The 23,300-nt window shown below is 44.3% G+C and overlaps 1 protein-coding gene across 2 annotated transcripts in view; it reads right to left on the minus strand.

Annotated features, from left to right (window-relative positions):
* Positions 1-23,300, minus strand: part of SPSB4 (splA/ryanodine receptor domain and SOCS box containing 4) — a 174,599-nt gene that overhangs the window by 42,994 nt on the left and 108,305 nt on the right. Inside the window, exons 1-2 of one of the 2 annotated variants that reach the window (XM_053389995.1) lie at positions 22,038-22,705; positions 1,504-2,364 (exon numbers count right to left, since the gene is read on the minus strand). In XM_053389995.1, coding sequence (XP_053245970.1) covers positions 1,504-2,197 — 694 coding nt within the window. In that variant the 5' untranslated portion in view covers positions 2,198-2,364; positions 22,038-22,705. Of the gene's footprint in view, positions 1-1,503; positions 2,365-22,037; positions 22,706-23,300 lie in introns of those variants that run through there. The other variant, XM_053389996.1, reaches the window with a different exon arrangement.

Here is a 23,300-nt window from a genome sequence, read left to right on the forward strand (position 1 = left end):
TGCAAACTCATAGGATAAATTTAAAATGAACTTAAATGCTTAGCCTTGCAAGGTGTTTTTGATTTTTTTAAAAGGTATGGGTTTAGGCAACCTTCATGGTGTAGAACTTGAACCCTCTTTATATATAGAAATACACACATGGAAAAGGCCTCAACATACAACACTGGCAAAACTCCATGTGGCAATCCATTTTTGCAAGTCACTGCCTGCTGATCCTTAGAGCAGGAGTTAGACCTCACTTTGAAAGAACAGAATAAAGTTGAAGGCCATTGATGCTTCAAATCCGGACTGGGAAGCAGCAGATTGAGAAATCTAGATCAGCCTGAGTTCTCCTCCGCTATTTTGGCATCACAGTGATAGCTGCATCAGGCAAAAAGTTTTATTTGTTTCTATACCACCAAACATAAAAAAGTTAAAAAACTCAATGTGATCACCAACATAAAATCACCAAGGAAAAGAACAGTATAACTTGCAATTCAAGTTAATCATGAACTTAAGCAGACCACCCCTCAGGGATAACTTGAGTGAACAAATGAGCATTAAGCAGGCTCTGAATCACCAGGACTGTAGATATTTATTGAGAGTGCATTCCAAGGGCAGGTCTTGTTACACTAAAGGTGCTGTTTTGAGCAAACGTAAGATGAACCTTATGAGAATGCAGCAGTACTGAAATTGTCTCTCCTAAGTGCAACTCCCATCATCCCCAATGGTCAGTGGTGGCCAGTGGACAGGGATGATAGGAGTTGCAGTGAAGCAGCATCTGGAGGGCACCACATTGGCCATCCCTGATTTAATGTATGAAGCACCAGCTGTAAGCGTAACACTGTACAAACACAGGTGCAATCCTGTCCAAGAGGAGGGTCACAGCCCATCTATCTTCAACTGTAGTCCAGAGCTATAAATGCAAAATCTTTGCTCCTGCCTAGTGAATGGGAAAGCTGCTTCTATATAACACAAAGTGTTTTTACAGAGATCTCAAAAACTGGACAGATCAGAACCCAGCTTTCAAGCCTGACTTTGAAGAATATAGTTTTGCAAGGCATTCCATCATCAATTCAACAAGAACCCAGCCTGCAAACATTAAAAAAAACCTGATACTCTATAATTAAAATTTCCACTGCTAATCTACATTTTTGCATACTTCTAAAAAAGAAGCTTAAAACCACAAAAGCGTAAAATAATACTCACACATTAATTCCACAGGGTTTCTAGCCTGAAAAAAATTATTGGGGAGGGAGGACAGAACTGCGGCAACATGAGGTAGGTGCTACAGTCATTTTAGATATTTGTGAGCCCAGCACACTCATCTTACTACAGCTGCAAATTACAGATATCAGTAGCAGCACCCAGATGACCTTATTTCACCAGAAGGTTACAGGACGGGCAGGTGCAACTTCTCCCCAACTGCACATTTAGTATGGAAGAAAACTGTTAAGCTGGCAAAGCTAGAAACATGTTTAGGTGTTTGGGAAAAAGAAATCAGAAGTGTGGTGGAATACTTACGATCAAGTCCGTTGATGTATCTCATTGTGATTTCACAGTGCCCCCATACCGCACTGACTATAGGATAGAGTTTTTTCCCTTTTAGTCCCCTGAAGGCCACTCCGAGGTACTGTCCATCCACAATGAAGCTAAGCGTCCCTTCGTCCATATCCAAAACCACCAGTAAGGAGTCTGGGAGTACAAAAGACTCATCTGGTTCCAAAAATACGGGATATGTCACCCCAGGCTGATTTTTGCAGTTGTGATAAAGTTTGTTGCGCCCAAGGTCCCAACCCCATGACTCGTTATTGCTACCAACCAATGACGTATATCCTACAGAATGCAAAGGCGCTTCTGCCGTTGACACTCCAACCACAGCGTGTGTTCCTCGCTGCCTGGCGGGCCAGTGGATCTGCCAAACATGCAGGCCCCTCGTATACCCAACTTTGCCTCGGATGCAGTCTGTGCTTTGGGCTACCGGGTGTCTGTGAAATGTCAGTTTGTCATCTTCCTTCACAAATATATTTAAGGATCGGTCTTCATTGTTCCAAGCGTGCTTGTACTGGACCTCCAAATGGGCCGGGGGCATATCCAGCAGCATATCCAATCTCGCAGGCTTGCAGAAATCTGGACCCCTCAGTTCTCTTTTAACAGGTCTGTAAGGAGGTTCCCGAACATCGACAGACTTTATGCTCCCTGAGATTTTTTGGCCCATTGCTTGGCTGCAGATTGCTTGGCTGCAGGGAACGAAGGGTGGATCTGGTCCCAGTGTTAACTCATGAAAACACTTTCAAGCTGAGCCAGTGGACTCTGTGCATGTAGACTGGATTTACTCTTGCCTTCTGGACCCGTCTAGAGCCAATGTTTTCTGAGAATACACTCCTAGGGGGGAGAAAAAGTAGAGAGTGTCTCCAGTTAAAAAGCAGTCAACTTATAACCCACATATTTATTCCTAAAAATTTCTATGATTGGTGCCAAGTTATTTTAAAATGAAGAACTGACAATTCTCAGCTTCATGGGCTTTGTACAACAGCGGCCACTAGCCAGACTGTCAGCAGGATATATTGAGCCTGCAGTGTTCCAAATACAGACAGCAATTTCCGTCTTTTCATAATAGACACAGACATTCCACACCTTTTGCCCTTCCACCCATATAGTCTAGTCAGCGCTGTCACGTTGTACAAGAGCTTTTCTCTTCATTATCAGGTATGCATGAGACCATCCATTTTCACTTGTGCTTCTTTATATTGCTTCAAAAAGAAATTCTTTCGGCAAGCTTTTTACTTCTAGAATTTCTCTTTTCTAAATCTGCCTTTCTAATCCGAATACCTTGTAAAGGAACCCAGACTAGCATAGCTGGAAGGTATCCCTGGATGATAGCAAACATCTGTGAAACTTGATACTTCACCTTTTAAAAAAAAAGTCATGCCCCTTAAATAAATATATACGGCAAAACTTGTTTTACGATTTGTGATGGGCTTCTGAAAAGGAAGCTGGAGAGATTTAACAAATGCTTATGGTTCTGAAACTTCTTTTGACCAGCCCATCCCGTGGATTGTTTGGTTTGAAAATACAAATGGAGGTGTTAAGTGGTGCTGCTACTATGTTGAAAAGCCTGAGCAGGATACTGCCTGCAAATGTATTTATTTAGGCTACATACCATGCCAAAAATCCATGGGTCTTTGACATGAGGTATTTCCCATCCAACATACTTTTCGATGGTGCATTACATTAACCATCTTGTTGAAAAAGAGACACTGAATATTCACTTGTATTTGTGCTAGGGAGCCACAATGAGCCACAAGTTGTGTGCTAAGACAGCTCTGCGTGTGTGTTAAGGACACCCTCTCAAAAGGTTGCAACGTCCACACAGCTCAAAAGAAAGCTACATGTCTTAAGTTTCCAGACTTCAAGTGATGTATATTCACATAACAGCAATTCTGAATGCCCAATAGTAAAACACCAGAAGCCAATTTCACCAAGGCTGCACGTAAACAATGCCAAAATCCCATCTAGACAGGAAAGAATACTCCCAACACAGAAGACTGGTTTACAAACTGTATAACGTCATGTGTTAAAAGACTGTGTACTTAATTGTAGCTAGGCAAATTATTGGCTAGGTTATTGGAAGGCTGCTGGATAATAATATGCAAGCATGCAAAGTCCCCATGCATGAAGTCTTCATAGCAACTTAAACAGACCATTTTTATTAAAGCAAGCAGTAAAGTCATTAAATGTACAGTCATACCTCGGGTTACAGCCGCTTCAGGTTGCGTTTTTTCAGGTTGCAGACCGCTGAAACCCAGAAGTACCAGAATGGGTTACTTCCGGGTTTCAGTGGTTGCGCATGCTCAGAAGCACTAAATAGCACTTTGCGCATGCGCAGAAGCGCTGAATCGCAACCCGCGCGTGCGCAGACATGGGCTGTGAATGTGCATTCTGCACAGATCATGTTCGCAACCCGAGTGTCCACTGTATTTAAGTGTTCACACACACATACATTACATTCAGTATCTCATCACAATTTGATGTTGTGTAGCTGGTGAGTTAAGGGAGATGGCCATCTAATTTTGAAAAAAAATCATTATCTTTGGTGACCTTGAATGGACTGAGTTGAATGCCTTCAATAACTACTTCTAAATATGATTTCAGAGCATCTCAAAGTATATTGAAAAGTACTATGGCAGTCTTTCAGGAATCCAATAAATTTTCAACCTGCATCTGAGGCAAAGGACAGCTGAGCATCACCTGACAGAAGGCCCCCATAAGCATCATCGAAAAGGCAGCATCCTTCAGAGTATAATTCCATAAAATGTAAGGAGCTGCTGCAAGGAGTGAAAACATTTTCCCAGTGCACATACAGAACCACTTCATGCATACATAGCCCTCTTAGATAGATTCATGTACGGAAATTATTGGGGACTGCCAAAAAGTTACAACAAAATATTTTGGGGGCAGACTTTACAGTATGTAGTCATTGGCTTTGAACCAGGTAGCAAGCATCATTAGATATTGATGGTAAAGGTAAAGGTAAAGGTAAAGGTACCCCTGACCATTAGGTCCAGTCGCAGACGACTCTGGGGTTGTGTGCTCATCTCGCTCTATAGGCCGAGGGAGCCAGTGTTTGCCTGCAGACAGCTTCTGGGTCATGTGGCCAGTATGACTAAGCCGCTTCTGGCGAAACCAGAGCAGCACACGGAAATGCCGTTTACCTTCCTGCCGAAGCGGTATCTATTTATCTACTTGCACTTGACGTGCTTTCAAACTGCTAGGTGGGCCAGAGCTGGGACTAAACAACAGGAGCTCACCCCATCGAGGGGATCTGAACCGCTGACCTTCTGATCGGCAAGCCCTAGGCTCTGTGGTTTAGACCACAGCACCACCCGCGTCCCCTGATATTGATAGTACACACCTCTAAAGTTAGAGAACTCTCAACTGCTCTTGTGTCTCTTCTTTCTCCTATAAGCCGCTATGTGTCTAAGAGTGACTGATCTTTTTTAAAGCAGTTCTTTCTTTCAAAGCTTTTCATGGTGGAGAAAACACATCTTTGGGCCACAGAAAGTGGCAGCAATCTCAGCACGTTTCCTAACCCGTTCTCTAGTGCTCACACTGCAAAAACAATCTTCTCCAGGACTCTAGACAATGAAAGTGAAGGTAAGGCTAGAAAATGCTTGCAAGTAGAAACGCCTTCACACATGAACACACAAAGATGTTAGTAGATATAGAATTCCTTGCAAACCTTCATGCCGCCTATAGTCTCTGGAGGGGAACAACTGGCATAGCAGATTATAGCTTCTTAACAAGATTGCCAATATGCGATGCTGATGGAAGGATACAAGCAGCTAACTCTGCCACACACACAAAGCCTTGCACATTTATAATTCTCCTATTATGGGAAAGAGGGAAAGAAGCTATGTGATTCCTCCAAGTTAGTTTCAATGGCATGACCTCAAACAAATACAAATTCTTCCCAATAAACTGAAGCGGGAATGGAAGAGAGTATGCCCAGAAATCAATATTCAGTTTTCCTCCATTGTGGGATGCAATTCATAGTACCAAAGGTAAGCCAAAGGGCAAGCCTGCCTGACTAACTAACAGCATTGTGATCAGCTCCCTTCCTGACCTTTTGCAATACAGAATGCAAAAAAAAATAAAAATTGATGTACACAATAAGGAATATTTACACATGGTGCATGTTAAACAATCTCCTCCTGATTCACTTGCAAATTGCAAAAGCATACTTTAAAAGTTATCCTATATTACATGCCAAGTTCATGCCATTACTGGTTGTTGCTTTTAAGCCATGGTAATTTGCTCAAGACACATCCAAATTCCCATTTTTCTGCCAAAACATTTTATGTTTCTGGTTAACTTTTGGCATTTACAGAAGCCGTGTACTACTGGCCACTGAACACAGTGGCAAATGAACAGGGCACTAACACTCTGGTTAGTTCTGCTGAAAGAAACTGATTCATTGCAGAAGCCTGTGCATGTTTACTCAGAAGTCAGCCTCTCTGTGATCAACAAGATGAACTGCTGGGTAATCACGTATAGGACTGCAGCCTTACTCTTTTGAGAAAAAAACCCATTAACTCCTGTAGGAGGCAGAAATATTTCTGTAATGGTTTCACAAGCATCCCCCACATAGCTGGGAAATGGTCAGATTAAAAGCACGGCATGCACCCAGCAGTGAGCAAGCCAAAGCCAAGCCGGAAAAAGAGTGTCAGTTTCACTTTCCAGCACTCTCAGTGGAGCTGCCAAGACATTAAAGAATGTTATTCTCAGCACTAACAGCTAAATTGAAATCTTACCCGAAAAATTAAAATGGGGAGATGCTATTTCACCGTTTAAAATAATGCAGCCTGATACTGGGACAAGATAAGCATGTCAGACTTCCTGAAACACACGCTACTGAAAACATCCGGAAAACATTTGCAGATCTAGTTATGATCATTTCTAAACATCAAATTAGATACATTCTCATCTCACTTTCAGGCCGAGGGAGCTGGCATTTGTCTACAGCCAGCTTTCTGGGTCATGTGGCGAGCAGGACTAAGCCGCTTCTGGCACAACGGGACACCGTGACAGAAACCAGAGCGCATGGAAATGCTGTTTACCTTCCCACCACAGTGGTACCTATTTATCTACTTGCACTGGTGTGCTTTTGAACTGCTAGGTTGGCAGGAGCTGGGACAGAGCAACAGGAGCTTACCCTGTCACGGGGATTCAAACTGCCAACCTTCTGACTAGCAAGCCCAAGAGGCTCAGTGGTTTAGACCACAGTGCCACCTGTGTCCCTTTTGCCCAAAGGGGCACTCAGAGCCATGACCCTGAGATTAAAGAGTCTTATGCTCTACTAACTGAGCTATCCCAGCTATCTAACATGGCAAAGGGAAACTCTTCCTTGACCCAAGAAGGACCCCTTTTATCATTCCTTACTCAACCCTGCATCCTCTGACCACCCCCCCTCCCAAAGCCTATCAACTTGATACTTCTGTAGAAAATCCTCCCCCCCCCCCGCACACCTTCTGTAGGCTACATACATATGCCAGTTCAGGGGCAGCTCTCATTGTTCATACAAGTGACATTATTTGTGCAAACCAATTTTCACACCATTTCTATCTTTCAGGTCTTCTTAAAGACAGTAGCGGACATGGTATCATTCCCATTCTGCACATTCACATAGAGAAGAAGAGAGGTGATGAATTAAAGGCAGTCAAAAGGGTGGGAGGCGGGGAAGAGTTCAAACAAGAACGGATGTGCCATGCAGAGAATTCAGCAGGGCGGTACTACCGAAGCTACCAGAGCACAATTCATCTCTGCCAACACACTTTATTCCTCTCCGACACAGAACTGTCATGTTGCAGGACTGTGGCTGCTTTTAGAAGCGATGGCTTTTAGTCTGGAATGAGTCACTTCTGAATGTTAAGAGTGAAAATGCAAGGAGCCCTTCTCTTTAAAAGAACCTTCGGTCTGGTCAAACTGCACCGGAGACAGCCTCTGATGATGACTTTGAAACAGCAACAGGCTGGTATGAGGGAGGAATTTCTTCAGGTATGCTTCTGGGAAGCCATGCCTCTTTCAAATGCCTCTGGGAAGTCACAAGGAGAACATGAGGACCACAGTTCTCTCTTGTTGTTGTTTCCCCAATGACCAACATTCAAAGGCAATTAGTAGCCACTGATAGCTTTACCTTCCATAAATATGTCTAAAGCTCCCTTTCAAGCCATCCAAGATGATGATCATCGCTTGTGCCAGCAAATTCCACAAGTTAACTATGTGCTGTATGAAGAACTGCTTCCTTTTGTTTGTCCTGAATTGCTGCCAGTCAGCTTCATGTGGATGACCTTGAGTCCAAGTGTTATACGGGGGTGTGTGTGAAACCTTTCTCTTCACTCTCTCCTCATAAGCAGATATCCCCACCAACCCCAAAAACAGAACTAATACTATTGCACCTCGCACCATTTCGAAATTATGTGCAATGCTAAAGCGAAATCAAAAATCTGTACAACTCAAAATACTGGGGAAAGGAACCACAAAGGGCTGGGGGATACACAAGACACAGCACACCAGTAATATAAACTACCAGAAATATTTCAGGAACTGACATTATTACTGAGACATCTGGAATGTTAATTTAAGTCAGGTGTAACTAATCTGCTCCGAGAACAGGCCCAGAAAAAAGGTCACAACCTCGCCTTGTAAAGACAAATAAGTTTTTCTTAGAAAGCAAATGCCGTGGCATCCAAACACTCAATTGAACCGTCAGACATATGGAGATGGCCTGAAGGGATCGTATGTATAAATATGGAATAATGATACATGAAAAGTATAATTATGAGCATTGCAAAATTATCACCTCAACCATATGAGCTCTCAATAAACTAATGATTCCTTTGTGATTTCATAAATTAAGCCTCAATGCTCCATTTCCAAATTTGGCAGCAGACTAGGGACCCATTTGGCAACAGGTTAAGATGCAGAAGAAGCCCGTTTAATTGTATTGTCATGGTTTGACTACAGCTGGGTTAAAACTCTTGTTGCCACAGGCTACCTTTTCCTAAATTCCTGTTGCCCAACAGTATACTAGCATTACCGTGTTTTTCTACACAAATGGAAGCTCCCAGATCCCTGTCACAATGACCTTTAAATCTGTTCATCTTCTTGTAAAAGTTTCATATTAAAGCAAAAAACTTAACTAACAGCCCTTTAATTTCCCCATTTGTTAGTACCTTTTCCAGTTTTGTTTTCTTCAGTTGTAAGTTTCCCAACCATGTATGTTGGACCAAGTGCTTTTGGTAAAATACTCTTTGTATTGGCAGATATTGAAAACATTGAAGTCTCTCCTCCAATTATTAACTCTATTCTGTGTCTGGACAATGCTTGCTCATTTATAATAAAGGGGTTGAATCCGTTCACTTTATTTATTTCCCAGTTTTGAAAAATATGAGTACACCCTTCTATACTGTCTTGTTATGGTATGATATTAAAAATGGAAGTCTGTGTACTTGCAAGGTCTAGAATCATAGTTCTGTTTTCCTATAATGTTACCTACGTATTTTGGAGAGCAACTAGCTCCTATCTCCTGAAAATGAAAGCTAAAAGTCTGACTCAGTTATCTTCAATAATATTTTGTCATGTACAGTGGCAGAGGATACAGTTATGGGTTTGTTGTTGTTTTTTAATTAAGTCTTTGGCTTTTTTAAACACTTTTGTACCTCAGCTTCCAAGTCTCACACACAGGGGCAAGCAGACTCCGGTAGATTTTACCCTTTAGTAAAGGCAATACCCTCAGCAAAAATGGAAAGCAGAAACTGGTGAATAATATGCTTTCATTAAAGAGTGATACTCTTAACATTGAAGAGAGCTGCCAATTGTATGAGAGAGATTAAGGGATTGCACATTGTTCCCTGAGGAAGAAGTTTGCTAGTATAATTTGGAGGAAGTATTATAATTCAGCCAAGCACTCAAAATGAGGTTGATTAGTTTGCCAACGACAAAAGGCAAAAATACACCCCACTGAGACCTGGCATTCTTAACTTTCCAAGTTCTACCATCATCTGTTGATTATGTGACAATAGCTTTCAGCACCACAATGGCTAAAAAAGACTTTGGTGGTAAAGGGGGCTGGGGGAGTAGAGATCTCTTTATGCTATGGGGCAACACTCTTAAGAGAATTTCAATTATAAGAACGTGAATGGAGTCTGAATGAATTCTACACATTAGTTGCTGCTGAGGATTTACAGCTTAGTATCATGTTTCTCTGAAGATTCTTGCTCTTGATTTGTTTCTACTGCAGTTCTGCAAAAAGACTCAAAAACCACAAACATTTAAGAGCACAACTAAAAGCCACAGTAGCGCCTTAACACAATCTAACAGAATTTTATTTGGCAAACTATTTTTTCAGAAGAACAAACTGTACCACTGAAGACAAATTAAGGTTTCTGAAGGTCACAAGATAAGGCGTTATCTATCTATCATCTATCTATCATAATAAATAAATAAACAATAAATAAATCTATCATCTATCTATCATCTATCTATCATCTATCTATCATCTCCCACCTGGCCTCTCACTAAACTGAAGGGTGAGACAAAATCATTTATGACCACAATAATCCCACAGTATAGTTATCCTCAATGAATTCAGTAGGACTTACTTCTGAGTAGCCAAGCATAAGACCAGACGTCAAATGTTTGGATTTGACTACAAATTTATATGAATAAATTAATATGGACCCTTGAAAGTTGTTAACAATTTATTCAGCAGCTGCCTATTTAGGAAGGCCCCAGGAGACCGGTAACAGGCTGGTTAATCCTTAAAGGAAAAGGTACCTCCCTGACCGTTAGGTCCAGTTGCGGATGACTCTGGGGTTGCGGCATTCATCTTGCTTTACTGGCCGAGGGAACCAACGTTTGTCCACAGACAGTTTTTCCAGGTCATGTGGCCAGCATGACTAAGCCGCTTCTGGCGGAAATACAGTTTACCTTCCCACCAGAGCGGTACCTATTTATCTACTTGAACTTTGACGTGCTTTCGAAATGCTAGGTGGGCAGGAGCAGGGACCGAGCAATGGGAGCTCACCCCGTCACGGGGATTCAAACCGCCGACCTCCTGATCGACAAGCCCTAGGCTCTGTGGTTTAGACCACAGCACCATTTGCGTCCTTAGGCTGGTTCAAATGCAGTGCTAATAATACCACCAGGTTGATCCAAATACCGTATTTTTCGCCCCATAGGACGCACCGCCCCATAGGACGCACCTAATTTTTTTTTTGGGGGGGGGGAAATAAAGAAAAAGAAATTTTCCCCTCCTCAGGCACGGGGCAGGCGCAGGGGAAGCCCGAGCTTCCCCTGACCCCAGCACCCAAAACAGCCTGCTATCCGCAAGCCTAGGGAGCCGCGCCAGTCTCCCCAGGCTTGCAGAGAGGTGCGCGAAGCCCGGGGGCGCTCTTCAGCGCGCACCAGGCTTCGGAATGCAGGCAGCTCTGCGCTACCCTCTGGAGCCCCACGCAGCTTAGCGCCAGGATCCAGAGGGTGGCGCAGAGCTGCAAGAAGCCCTGGAGCTTAGGCAGCTCTGCGCCACCCTCCAGAGCCCCGCGCGGCTTCACGCCGGGATCCGGAGGGTGGCACAGAGCTGCAGGAAGCCCTGGAGCCCAGGCAGCTCCGCACCACCCTCCAGAGCCCCACGTGGCTTCGCGCCGGGATCGGGAGGGTGGCGCAGAGCTGCAGGAAGCCCTGGAGCGCAGGCAGCCCCGCGCGGCTTCGCACCAGGATGTGGGGGGTGCTGCGGAGCTGCAAGAAGCCCTGGAGCGCAGGCAGCTCCGCGCCACCCTCCGCAGCCCCACGCAGCTTCGCGCCGGGATCCAGTGGGTGGCGCGGAGCTGCAAGAAGCCCTGGAGCGCAGGCAGCTCCGCAGCCCCGCACGGCTTCGCACCAGGATCTGGGGGGTGGCGTGGAGCTGCAAGAAGCCCTGGAGCCCAGGCAGCTCCGCGCCACCCTCCGGAGCCCCGCGCGGCTTCGCACCGGGATCGGGAGGGTGGCGCAGAGCTGCAGGAAGCCCTGGAGCGCAGGCAGCTGTGCGCCACCCTCCGCAGCCCCGCGCGGCTTCGCGCCGGGATCGGGAGGGTGGCGCAGAGCTGCAGGAAGCCCGGGAAAGCCTGCATTCGCCCCATAGGACGCACACACATTTCCCCTTCATTTTTGGAGGGGAAAAAGTGCGTCCTATAGGGCGAAAAATACGGTATATATTGGCCTATTTCTACCTCTCTCTTTTTTTAATGGTGACCCAGGCCATTCGTTGTGTGAGAATGTTCCTCACAACTGTGAGTGGAGTGGATAGAATTCCACAGGATGTGTGTGAAACAGTCAAGATCCAGTGATCCACAGGCATGCACCTCCAGATGATGGATATGTGAGACACCATTTAGGTCCCCAGGCATCTTCACTTGGTTGCACTTGGCCAATAGCCTGATGTAAAATGTGCCTGGCACCTGGGTAATTTTGAACACTGGTTGTGGAACATCTTGCCCCATGAAGTATGATTGGACCATTCCACCATTTCAGACAGTTATTAAAGACCGTTTGAAGGGTTATTGTGAAGAGGAAGGCAGAGACCAGACAATCTGCCTTGCATTATTTGGGGAAAGCATGCAATACAAATATTAAGATTCTATTTATCTGCAAAAGTTCATACGCAATTTATGTGGCCAAAATTTTACTTGCTTCTATAGAACTCCTACAAAGTTCCTAGACAAGGTTTGATAGATAACAGAGTACACTAATAATACATTGAATAAGACATGAACATTTTTAAATAGCTGCTGGAGAAGCCAAGCGTGTCTTGTAATATGAAGTGCCACCACATATTTAAACCTCTGTAATTTAAAACAGAACATTTGGAAGTGATGCACATAAAACTTTCTATTTCATACAGAGCAGCTTTATTTCATTAAAAAGGTGCAAGTGTCTGTGTGGAAATGTGGAAAGTTTAAGCACAGGGGATATCTATTAGCATTAGAAGTTAATTGATTTAGCCACAGGCCACAACAAAATATTTAAGCAAACAGAAAGCACAACAAATTAAACAGATGTAAGTTGTTCAATTTATCAGCAAATAAACCATGCCCATATTTACAAACTCTGCTCTTACTAGAACTTCCAGGAAATAAAAAAAAGTGTAATTGTGATAAAGCACTTAGCCCTTCTATCATAATCAAGAGTATTTTGTCTCTAGTTATGTTATGTTTCTTAGAAAGAACAGTACAACTGGAGGACATCTGAGTATATGGAACATTATAGGAGGACATGAGATTTTCCTGAAGCCTACACAAAATGAGATTTTTGGTACACCAGAAGGGACCTGGAATGTCCACAACTGTTTGGTGATAGAGCACTGCAGCTATCACATTTTACTTCTCTGATATGACTTCCTCCTTCACCGCTTTTGCTAGGAGAAGAAAGATTTTGACCGTCAAGGCCTTTCCCATTATGTTGGACCTAGAGTGAAAAATTCAGGCATATTATGAGAACTCTGAAGGGCATAAGTTTTCAAAATACATGTCAGTGAAGCAGGACTGGATTTGTATTTGCATATACCGGGTAATTTACTGAGTAGACACTATAGTAAATTTAATACCCACAATAATTATCTATTGACAAATACTTGGAAAACACTAGTATACTGTAGACAGGGCCCAAATTTTGGCAGCCAAATTTTGGCAGCCATAATTTGTGGTCACCCCAACTTCTCCACACACATGCAAATTTATCCCAGGCTCCTGGTACACAGAAAAGAGATGGGAGCCTATTTCTCTTCCGATGTCACTGGACATCATCCCAGGAAATGTTCAGTGATAATGGGAGTTTCAGTCCAGCAACATCTGGAAGGCCACAAATCCTGCTTTCACTTCATGTTAGGCTTTGAAAAACCCCAGAAGCAATGAAGTTAGTTCTTATTCCTTCTAATGGTCCGAAGTCCAGTTATGTGAGAAAGTGACTGTGTCTCACAAGTTCTCTATGGATTCCGGAAAAGCTAAGAGAGGGACAAAGTCTGTCTCTCTTGCTGGGCATGAAAGACCCAGTCCCTCCAACTTCTCTAACTGCAGGGGAAAGGTCCTTCACTTTGTACTAGCATCCAGGGCAGGTAACTGCTGAAAAGATTGGTTGCAAAATTTCTACCCCAATGTTTCTTTATAAATTCAAAGCAACTTGAGAAAATGACCAACACAACAATCAGCATAATAATAATAATAATAATAATAATAATAATAACAACAACAACAACAACAACAACAACAACAACATGCCAATACTAAACTACACTAGAATGTTGGTGAAAAGCCTAAAAGCACACACAAGAAGCTTAAAAGAGAGGGAACCAACCACAACTTTCTAGGGAAGGAGTAAAAGACATGTAAAAGACATTGTTGGTCCCCAGAATCTAGCTCAGTGAACAGATGTGGGGAGAATGGTATCACGTTTTGCCTAAGGAATCTCATTGCAGGGTTACCGGTAGTTCCCTGGGAAGACTCATTGGTGGTCTTCTTGTGGTGAACTAAATAAATTGAGACATGCATAGGATTGAGTGTACAAGACTACAATCTTAGGCTGAAATCCTACACACACTTAAAGGTAAAGGTAAAGGTACTCACTCTATAGAGGCCAGGAGCCAGCGCTGTCTGCAGACACTTCCAGGTCACGTGGCCAGCGTGACAAAGCTGCATCTGGCGAGCCAGCACAGCACATGGAACGCCGTTTACCTTCCCGCTGGTAAGCGGTCCCTATTTATCTACTTGCACCCGGGGGTGCTTTCGAACTGCTAGGTTGGCAGGCGCTGGGACCGAACGACGGGAGCGCACCCCGCTGCGGGGATTCGAACCGCCGACCTTTCGATCGGCAAGTCCTAGGCGCTGAGGCTTTAACCCACAGCGCCACCCGTGTCCTTACCTGAAAGTAAATCCCATTAAACTCAATAGGACTTACACCTGAGTAGACACACATAGACTTGCACTGATGGTGGCAGAAACTACAGGCACAAATACAGACTTCTGTGAAGGTGTTTTCAGCCAAAGGTTCTTAAGGCCAATTTAAAACATAACTCAGCCCTGATGTAGACTACTAAAAGGGGAGGAAAATGTTTCCACAGAGCAGCAATCTGTGCAAAAGGAGTAACATTTATAATGAGCTTATCATATAAACCAGACCAACAATAGGGAGTCTATCTCACAGACACACCACCTGGCAGGAACTGGTATGCATTCACATTCCATACGATTCAGATAGATGATCCAATAAACCTAATTACAATCATTATCTCCAGTCACCCCCTACATAAGCTTCCGACACATCAGCTCTGAGATAACGGCAGCCTTGTGGGAGTACCCTCTCAACTGGTCCTAGTCTGGAAGTTCCAAGTCAGCAGCCTGAGTACAACTTTGAAGTGGATTGTAAAGAGATCTAGCCAACAGCCCTCTCCTACGATTGGCTTAAGATGAGCACCACAATACTCCTGAGTCTCTGAACCATCATTTTCCACTGGTACTGGACTTGGTTCAGTTTGTTTTCCAATCCTCTCTGTGCATTCCCTTTTGTATTCTCATCCCTTGTGTTTTGAGAACTTTATCCCATGCTTTGACAAAGGAGAGATGTGTACACTCAGGGTCATGATAGTCTGTTTGTTGGAGTTTTCTAAGGGGAGGAGGGTATTCCTGAAGAGTGAGAGAGACAAAGAGAGACAAAGAGAAGGTGTCTATTGTGTGGACGTGGTTTCAGTTAAAAATCATGGTTTTGCAGTGCACTCTTTTGGAGAGGCATAGGCAAACTCGGCCCTCCAGATGTTTTGAGACTACAATTCCCATCATCCCTGACCACTGGTCCCATTAGCTAGGGATGATGGGAGTTGTAGTCCCAAAACATCTGGAGGACCGAGTTTGCCTATGCATGCTTTTGCAGATGGAATTGCAATGCTGGCTTTGTGCATACAGTGCTGACCAGCACTGTCCTTTCTACTTCTCCATTCACAGAGCTAGGGATCTTAGCTCTGTGATCCTACCATTCAGGTCGGTAGCTGTGTTGGTCTACCTATCTGAAGAAGTGTGCATACACACGAAAGCTTATTCCCAGAACAAACCTAGTTGGTCTCCAAGGAGCTACTGGACAATTTTTTAATTTATTTCAATCTTTTGCACAGTTCAGCTGCATCACCCAGATACCTTGCAGTGGCATAAAACACTGTCACCTTACACCCAAGACACTCGGCTGCTATCCTATACAGGTTAGCCACTCCTTGACAGTAGATATTGCCAGGTTTTTAGTGATAAATAATGCTTTGAATGAATTCACAACAGCATCAAATTGAAAACTAAATAACTCTGGGTGTCCCGTCTAAACATACTGCAATTTAGACTTTGTAAAAATCCACAACATAGAGATTGCTGTCAGACTGAACTGCAAAGTTGAAGGCTATATTATGCCTCTCATCTACTAAGAGATGCCTTTTCAACTGTGATAGGGATGGAATGGGAAAATACAGTAAAGAAAGAACAAAAAGTTCTGTATTCCGAATTGAAATCGTAGTAAGTGTGTGACCTGCCACACACTAAATTGCCCTTGCCTCCTGATTGCCCGATGTACCCAGAATTCAATCCAGTGCCTCATTCTGAATGAAGCCCCTATTTGAACTGGTTATAAAAGAGGATTGCTGTAAATGCAGTGTCATTCTTTGGTTTCCTGCCAAGCAGTGTTCCAGAGTCTGTTCAGCTGGCAGACAATCCTCTTTGCACAATGTGTCATCTGAAGTCAGCTTTTACAATACTGGGGAAAACAACCTTCATATTGCTCTCCACTCTTATTGCTCCACTTAAAAAAAAGAAAGGAATTATGTGTTGTGTATCATTCTGCTATCTACTTAAGATAAGAAAAGGAAAACTCTGCCTAGCAGGCTTCACTACTTACTACTATCAGCAACCCAGTACCTAAGTCAGGAACCTGTTTCTCTGAAGTTGCTAGAATAATGTTGGCACAAAGCACTGATAACAAACAAACAAACGAAAAACACAAACCCCTCTGGGTAAAAGTCTCTATCCCACTCTGCTTTTTCCCAGAGGAGGCTGTCTCCCCAATCTCCAGAAATGAGAACTGCTTATACAGTGTCTCTCTGTCTTATCAGGATTAAGTCATAGTTTACAGATCCTCATCTAGCCTGTCAACAACCCCAGGCTAGATCCAGCACATCTACAGATTCTCCTGAGTCAGAAGGAATGGCTAGCTAAGTATCATTGGCTTTCACACTTCAAATCCTCATAAATGGAATCCTGTGGCATCCTAAGCACAAAAGCTATGGGTAGAGTCCTTCAATGCTACTGTCTGCTAGGAATTCTCTATGTTGAAGCACCATAACACTGTGCCACCAATCCTTCGAATTACTTCAGGAGGGTGTCATGGCCCATGGTATCAAAGGCTGCCAAGAGGTCAAGGAGAATCAAAGGGCTAGTATTTTTTTCTGTCTGATAAAGGTCATCACAGAGGGCAACCAAAGCTGAAACTGGGCCAGAGGCCAGATTGAAATGGGTCAAGATAATTCACTTTATCCAGATGTGCCTGTAGTTACCTGGTCACCACACTCTGGATTACTTTGCCCAGAAAAATAATATACAAGGTGGAGGCTGTCCAATATCTCAAGGTCCATGGAGGGCCACTTCAGAAGGGGTCATGGCATCACCTCTTTCAAAGCCTTTGACACAATCCTCTCCCACAAGGCATTAACAGTTCCTTGGGCCCAGCCAGATAACTCTTGGCTAGCTTGTACCCACCATGAGATATTGTCCTAGACTTTTAACTTACACTTACATTCTTGAAAAAACATCAAATGTCTTTATGGTAAACTACCCTTCTAGTAGCTGAAGGTGACCTTTCAGACCATCTTCCCTACCATCAACAGCCCACCAACAAACATTTTAAACAAGTATTAGTACAGTGCCTTTCTTCAAGCAAACAGGCACCATGTCTCAGGGGGAAAGGACAGTGTGATCCTACTCAGTGTAACCCTATGCATGTCTACTCAGAAGTAAATCCCATTGCATTCAGTTAGAATTTCTCCCAGGTAATGCAGAAAAAGGGGAAACTTCTTTAAAAGGTAACCTAGCATGGCATGGTGCTAAGAACAATAAAACATGGAAGATCAGAGGGCAAGGGGCAGAATATATTGAATGTAAATCCAATGAAGGAGGGGGGGAGGTGAATGAGAACACTAAAATGGGAGCAAAAACAAGTGGGACATGCTGAACTCTAAACTCTACCCCCACACTACACTAATAGTATAGCAAAAGCTGAAAATGCACAGTTGCATCAAAGACGAAAACGAAACATAGAAGTTAGGACACACATGAAGATTTGAGGAAAATAGAGACTCATGAACGGACAAGCAGATGGTGATTGACTTCTGCAGGCACATAAGAGTAATTGAAAATGCAAGTCATAGACACAAAGAGGGTGGCAGACAACAAGCAAAGTATTGGCCACACATCCTTGGAGCAGATGGTTTGTGCTGGAATAATCCCATGCCAGCAAACAATGAGAAAAGCATGTGTGCCCAAGAAACAAGAGATGACAAGTGGTTGTCTGGCCTGGTTAATCCAGGACTGCAGGGCAGAGGGAGCAGTGGGGGAGAGACCTAGCTGGCAAATCCTGCTGCCAAGATGTATCCAAAAGGGCACCTTTAAAGTTAAATTCACAGGAGCCAAAGCTGGCATGAAGAATGTGCAAACTCAACATCTCAGCTGCTTTAAATACCAATAAGCCATGCCATCTTCAACTTCTAACCTGGAGTCCTCTAGGTGTTTTTGACAACAACACCCATCAACCCCAGCTAGCATCTTCAGAGTACCAGGTTGGGAAAGGCTGATTCAGATAATCTAATTGCTTGCTGTATACTGACATCCTTCATTTTTGCAGCCCTCGTATTAAATACATTGCGGCCTTGTTCCTGTCCAATAATCATAATGAAATAAGGTTTGCTTCTTGATTACAAAATGAGGCCATAGATCCCTGTGGAACAGCAGCCACTGCTAATTCTATGCTCTGCTGGCCTAAGGCCTGGATTTGCAAGTTCCACAGTATCAGAGAATTCCAACTTAAGCCGATGCAACACCAGCTATACTCCCTCCTCACTTCAAACACATGAAAAGCATTTTCTCCTCAGAAGTTGAGTGGAAGCTGGGCGATCTTACCATCATCATTCATAATGAAATGTACAGCTTAGGAGTTGTGCTAAAGTGAAGTGTCTGTCATGTCATGGACGAAGATTGCAAATAAGGAATGTCAGAAGAACAGCAAAATTAGCTGGTGGCAACTCTGTGGTGTTCACATGTTGACACTAAGCCCAGGTACATGTTGTCTCTAAACACAAGCTTTTGTGTGAATGATACAGGTACACAGACTATACATTCATTGAATATTACATGTGAATATGTACATGTAATATACATTCGGTTCAACTATCTGTGTAAACAGGTACACAGACTGTACACTTGTTGAATGTAACATGCAAGCACGCCTACTTTTTCAAAGCCAAAAGAGAAAGGACAGTAACAATTACTAGTAATAGTTACCAACTGCAAACAGCTTATTAGGCAAGCTCAACAGTTTGCAAGTTTTTAGGTTTGTTTACAAAAGACAAGTAAAATAAAGTTGCTAAATTAGATCACTCTTCAGGGCAGGCATGGCCATACTCAGTCCTCCAGCTGTTTTGGGACTACAGTTCCCATCATCCCTGACCACTAGTCCTGTTAACTAGGGATGATGGGAGCTATAGTTCTAAAACAGCTGGAGGGCGAAGTTTAGCCATGCCTGCTTTAGGGCATAGCCCTCCAGATGTTGCTGGACTACAACTCCCAACATTCCTGAGCATTAGCCCTCCTAGCTAGGGATGATGGGAGTTGAAGTATAACAACATCTAGGGTCATAGATTCCTCTCCCCCAACCTCTATGATATCAGAAAATTTTCCAGTGCAATCTGAAAGATTCCCAGTGCAAATGACCCTAATGTGCATGGGAACATTTTCCAAACATTCCTGTTGGGAAAGAATCCCAATTCAGAAGTTTCTGGAAAACCTACATCACTGCCCATGAACTTCAAAAATAAATCCCAGATCAGCTTAAACAGGTGGTGAACCTATTGTGGCTGCCAATTGCAACCTTACAGGTCAGGGATGTAAATGGGGTAAAAGTGCTTTAATATGGAGACAGGCCATGAACAGGAGAATTAACTCTTGCTCCTCCAGAGAATGACAAATCCAGCAGATGGAACAGCAGCAAAAACAGGACACAAAGACGTTTCCTTTCAAAGGGAGTTAGACACTGACCTACACAAAGTGGGACAAAACAGTATCTAGGGAAGAAAAGGAGACAGAAATAGTCGCCTGCTCTTGGAACATGGAAAATCCATTACACCAAGCTCACACTGCCCCGTGCCACAAGAAGTCTGCAGAGTTAATAAGGAATGCCACGGACCAGCAGGATACAGTTTTAACTCAGCAAGCATTATGCTACAAGATGATATTTCTTTTAAGGTAAACCAAAACCTGCATTTTAACGCTTTCCTCTGAAGTCTAAACTACTCACCTCCTCATCCAAATACCCCACCCAAATACCCATTATCTACACTGCAATTATCCAGAACCTGTGCCCTTTTGCATGTAATTTGGTATCCATTTACTTGTAAGATATTAAGGCTGCTGCTTATCTGGAAATTATGCATGTGCCCCAAGCAACGGAGATATTCTGTAATTATCTTCAACTTTACATTGCTATGCAAACAATCTCACCAGGATTCGTGTAGGAGACCTATTATTATCCCAAGTAGCAAGAAACTATTAAATAATGAGATTCATTGGGAGCAATTGTCCAGGGAGAGCACAGGCAACCACTCCCGAGTCCATTGTTTCCCATAAACAGTTAATGCAGGGCTGTGGTTTTTCGTTTCACAGCTCCTAGTCCATCCACTGGGCTCCCTCCTCAGCAGTGTCTGAGAAAGTCAGAGTGCCTCACATGCATTAATAAATTAAGCCTCAGTGCTCTTGCGAGAGGAGGGGAGGAGTATTATTTTTCCCCTAAGTGCAAGTGGTGAAACTGAGCAAAGAGAGGTTGCCCTAGGTCAAACAACGAGACACTGGCAGGCACAAATGGAAGAATGGCTTCCATTCTTGCATTTTAAACCCCACAAGCCTATTTCTCATGAAAGCCATGACAATTACGTTGACCAGCAGCAATCTTCTCCCCCTCAGTGTATACTCACACAACTTCCTGCTGCCATTAGCAAAAAGTAAATAAACGAAATTGCATCACAAGCTACAGGCTGTCTGAGCTAGGAAGATCTATTACCCCTCCACACACATACACACACAAAGATGAAAACAGTTGCAAGGCTGAAAAATAGTCCTTTGGGAGCAGCCAGTCTCTTCTCTCCGGATAAGTCATTTCACAATGCAGTGTTATCTCGTTATGAATGGATTCTGTCACCGAGGGCAGGCAAGCACTGTTTAAAGGGAGGGAGGGGGGAGCCTAGGCTGATTGGCGCTAAGGATTGCAGCTTGTAATCAAACGGGAGATTAAAACAGTTGCTCATCTGTGGACAAAGAACTTTTCAGGTGGGATATTTCTCTCTCACACACAGCCCCCCACAAAAAAAAATTATTTGCTATCCTAAAGGTACAGGTACTAAAATCAGAATATTGTTCTGTTTCCCCACCACCACCACCCTCTTCCTTTTTCTAGAATGAATGAGAATTGGTGTCTGAGAAATTCAATAGGGGTCTTTAGTGAAACCCCACACAATGTAGCATGAGATGTGGGGCGTTCTGAATGGAATTTCAGCAATTCTGCAGAACATCTCTGGGAAAGGCATGAGAAGAACTGATGCCTTTCAGAACCCTCCAGTTCCTACAAATCTAAAAAGTCACCCTTCCTCTCCCCTCCCCACCCCGCTCCCGCCAGAAAAAAAGAGCAAGCTTAGCTTTGATTCGTGAGAGAAAAACTCCTGCCTCACTTTTGCTAAGGACAACTGCACAGATCTCGCTCAGGACTCTTTCACAATCGCTCGTTTGAGAAGTTGCTAACAAAACCTTCAGCGACTGCCTGTCACAAACCACTTGGCCAGGGACAATAAGGCGTTTATTTATCCGAAAAACCGTTTGCTTAGCTCGCTGCTACAAGCCTGGACAGACCAAATATTTTTTTTAATGGGAAAAAATAGCCTACGCTAGTCATTCGCAAAGCAGACCCACTGAAATCAATGGGCACGTTTAAATCCATTGATTTCAATGAGTTTACTCTTGAGCATGGCCAGCGTTGGCTCTGATCACATACGCCCAAAGCAAGGGCTAGAAAAGTTCTGAACTGCTCCCTTAGCCTTTCGCTCCCGAGTCTCAAAAACGAGCCTTTTCTTGTTCCAGCATCACCCCTTGTAACTAACTGGAGCTGAACAGAGCCGTGGCTATTTTGGAGTCTGGCTGTGCGTAAAGCAGCCTCGGGGAGCGGCCCCTCTTCCGAAAACTTACCTCCAAGGGACCAGAAAAGCATCTCTGGCTGGATCCCGGGTTATTACTTTTCCCTCTCTCTCTCTTGTCTTTTCGGATGTTCGAGACAAAATCCAGGAATGCTGGTGGAGAGGAGAGCGCGCAAGCCTCTAGGAAGGCAACAGACAACAACAGCACGAGATCTTCTTGGGACTTCCCGAGAGCATTTCCCTGAAAAGTGGCGGAGGCACCAGACGGATCCAGGCAGGTTAATATTCCGCGCACCACCCCCCTAAAAAAAGGGGGGGAGGCTGCGGAGACTTTGGAGAGAAGTTGGAGGCGACTCGCGCCAAGGCCCCGCTTCCCGCGCTCCACGCGCCCGCCGGAGACGACAGAGGCGCAGACAGGAAACTCCCCGCTGGAAACTCTTCCCCAGAAGGAAGAGTGGCCTGGGAGCGAGCCGGTCCTGGTGCTTCTCCGGCCCGCGCGCCCGCCCGCCCGCCTCGCGGCTGCTCCTTCAAAGGTTGCCGTCGCTTTTGTGCCTCCGCTTTCTCCTCTGCCCTCCTCCTCCTCCTCCCTCTCCTCCTCCCTCCTTCATGACACAGACAGCCCAGATGGGAAGAGCCTGCCGCTGAAGCCAGGCCGGTGCCCCATCCTGAAAGCTGATCCTGCTGATCTCATCACCGAAGGCTACTAATCCAATGGCCAGGGAATTAAGAACAGATGGTGACGCCCCTTCTCTCCTCTCTCTCTTTTTCTAACCTCCCCCCCACACCCAACCGCAAAAAAACACGACCATTTAGCCTACAGGCAGAGAAGCAAGCAAACGCGCACACACGCGCGCGCGCGCGCCCCAGACACCCGAGTCCACACCAACAGGCTGCAAAAGGGCAGCGGATCTCCTAGCCAACGGTGGCACAGGCTGCGTTTCCTGCCTGCGCGCCACACCAGAGTTCCCTGGCCGGCGTTTTACACCAGGCGGGGAAGCTGCATTATTTAACCCCTTGTGCATAATCGGTGCGAGTCAACCTCTGGAAAGGTGGGGGGTGGGGTGGTTTTTGCAATTTTAGGTGCATGTGAGTGTTCTTACAAGGGTGTGGCTTGTCTATTATGTCACTAGCCATTCAAGGTTTTTTTGTTTTAGAACATCCAGTTTTGTTTTGTCTTCTGAATGGGGTGTTTAGCAGAGTTATTTATTCTCTGGCTTTTGGGGGACACTGAGGTGTGGTGAAGAGGGAGCAGATGCATGTATTGCCGTTGTATTTTTACTGCTAGGGCGGGGAAGAGCTGCGTGTGGGATTTTCT

Source organism: Podarcis raffonei, chromosome 5, assembly GCF_027172205.1.
Source record: "Podarcis raffonei isolate rPodRaf1 chromosome 5, rPodRaf1.pri, whole genome shotgun sequence".
NCBI classification, from domain to species: Eukaryota; Metazoa; Chordata; class Lepidosauria; order Squamata; family Lacertidae; genus Podarcis; species Podarcis raffonei.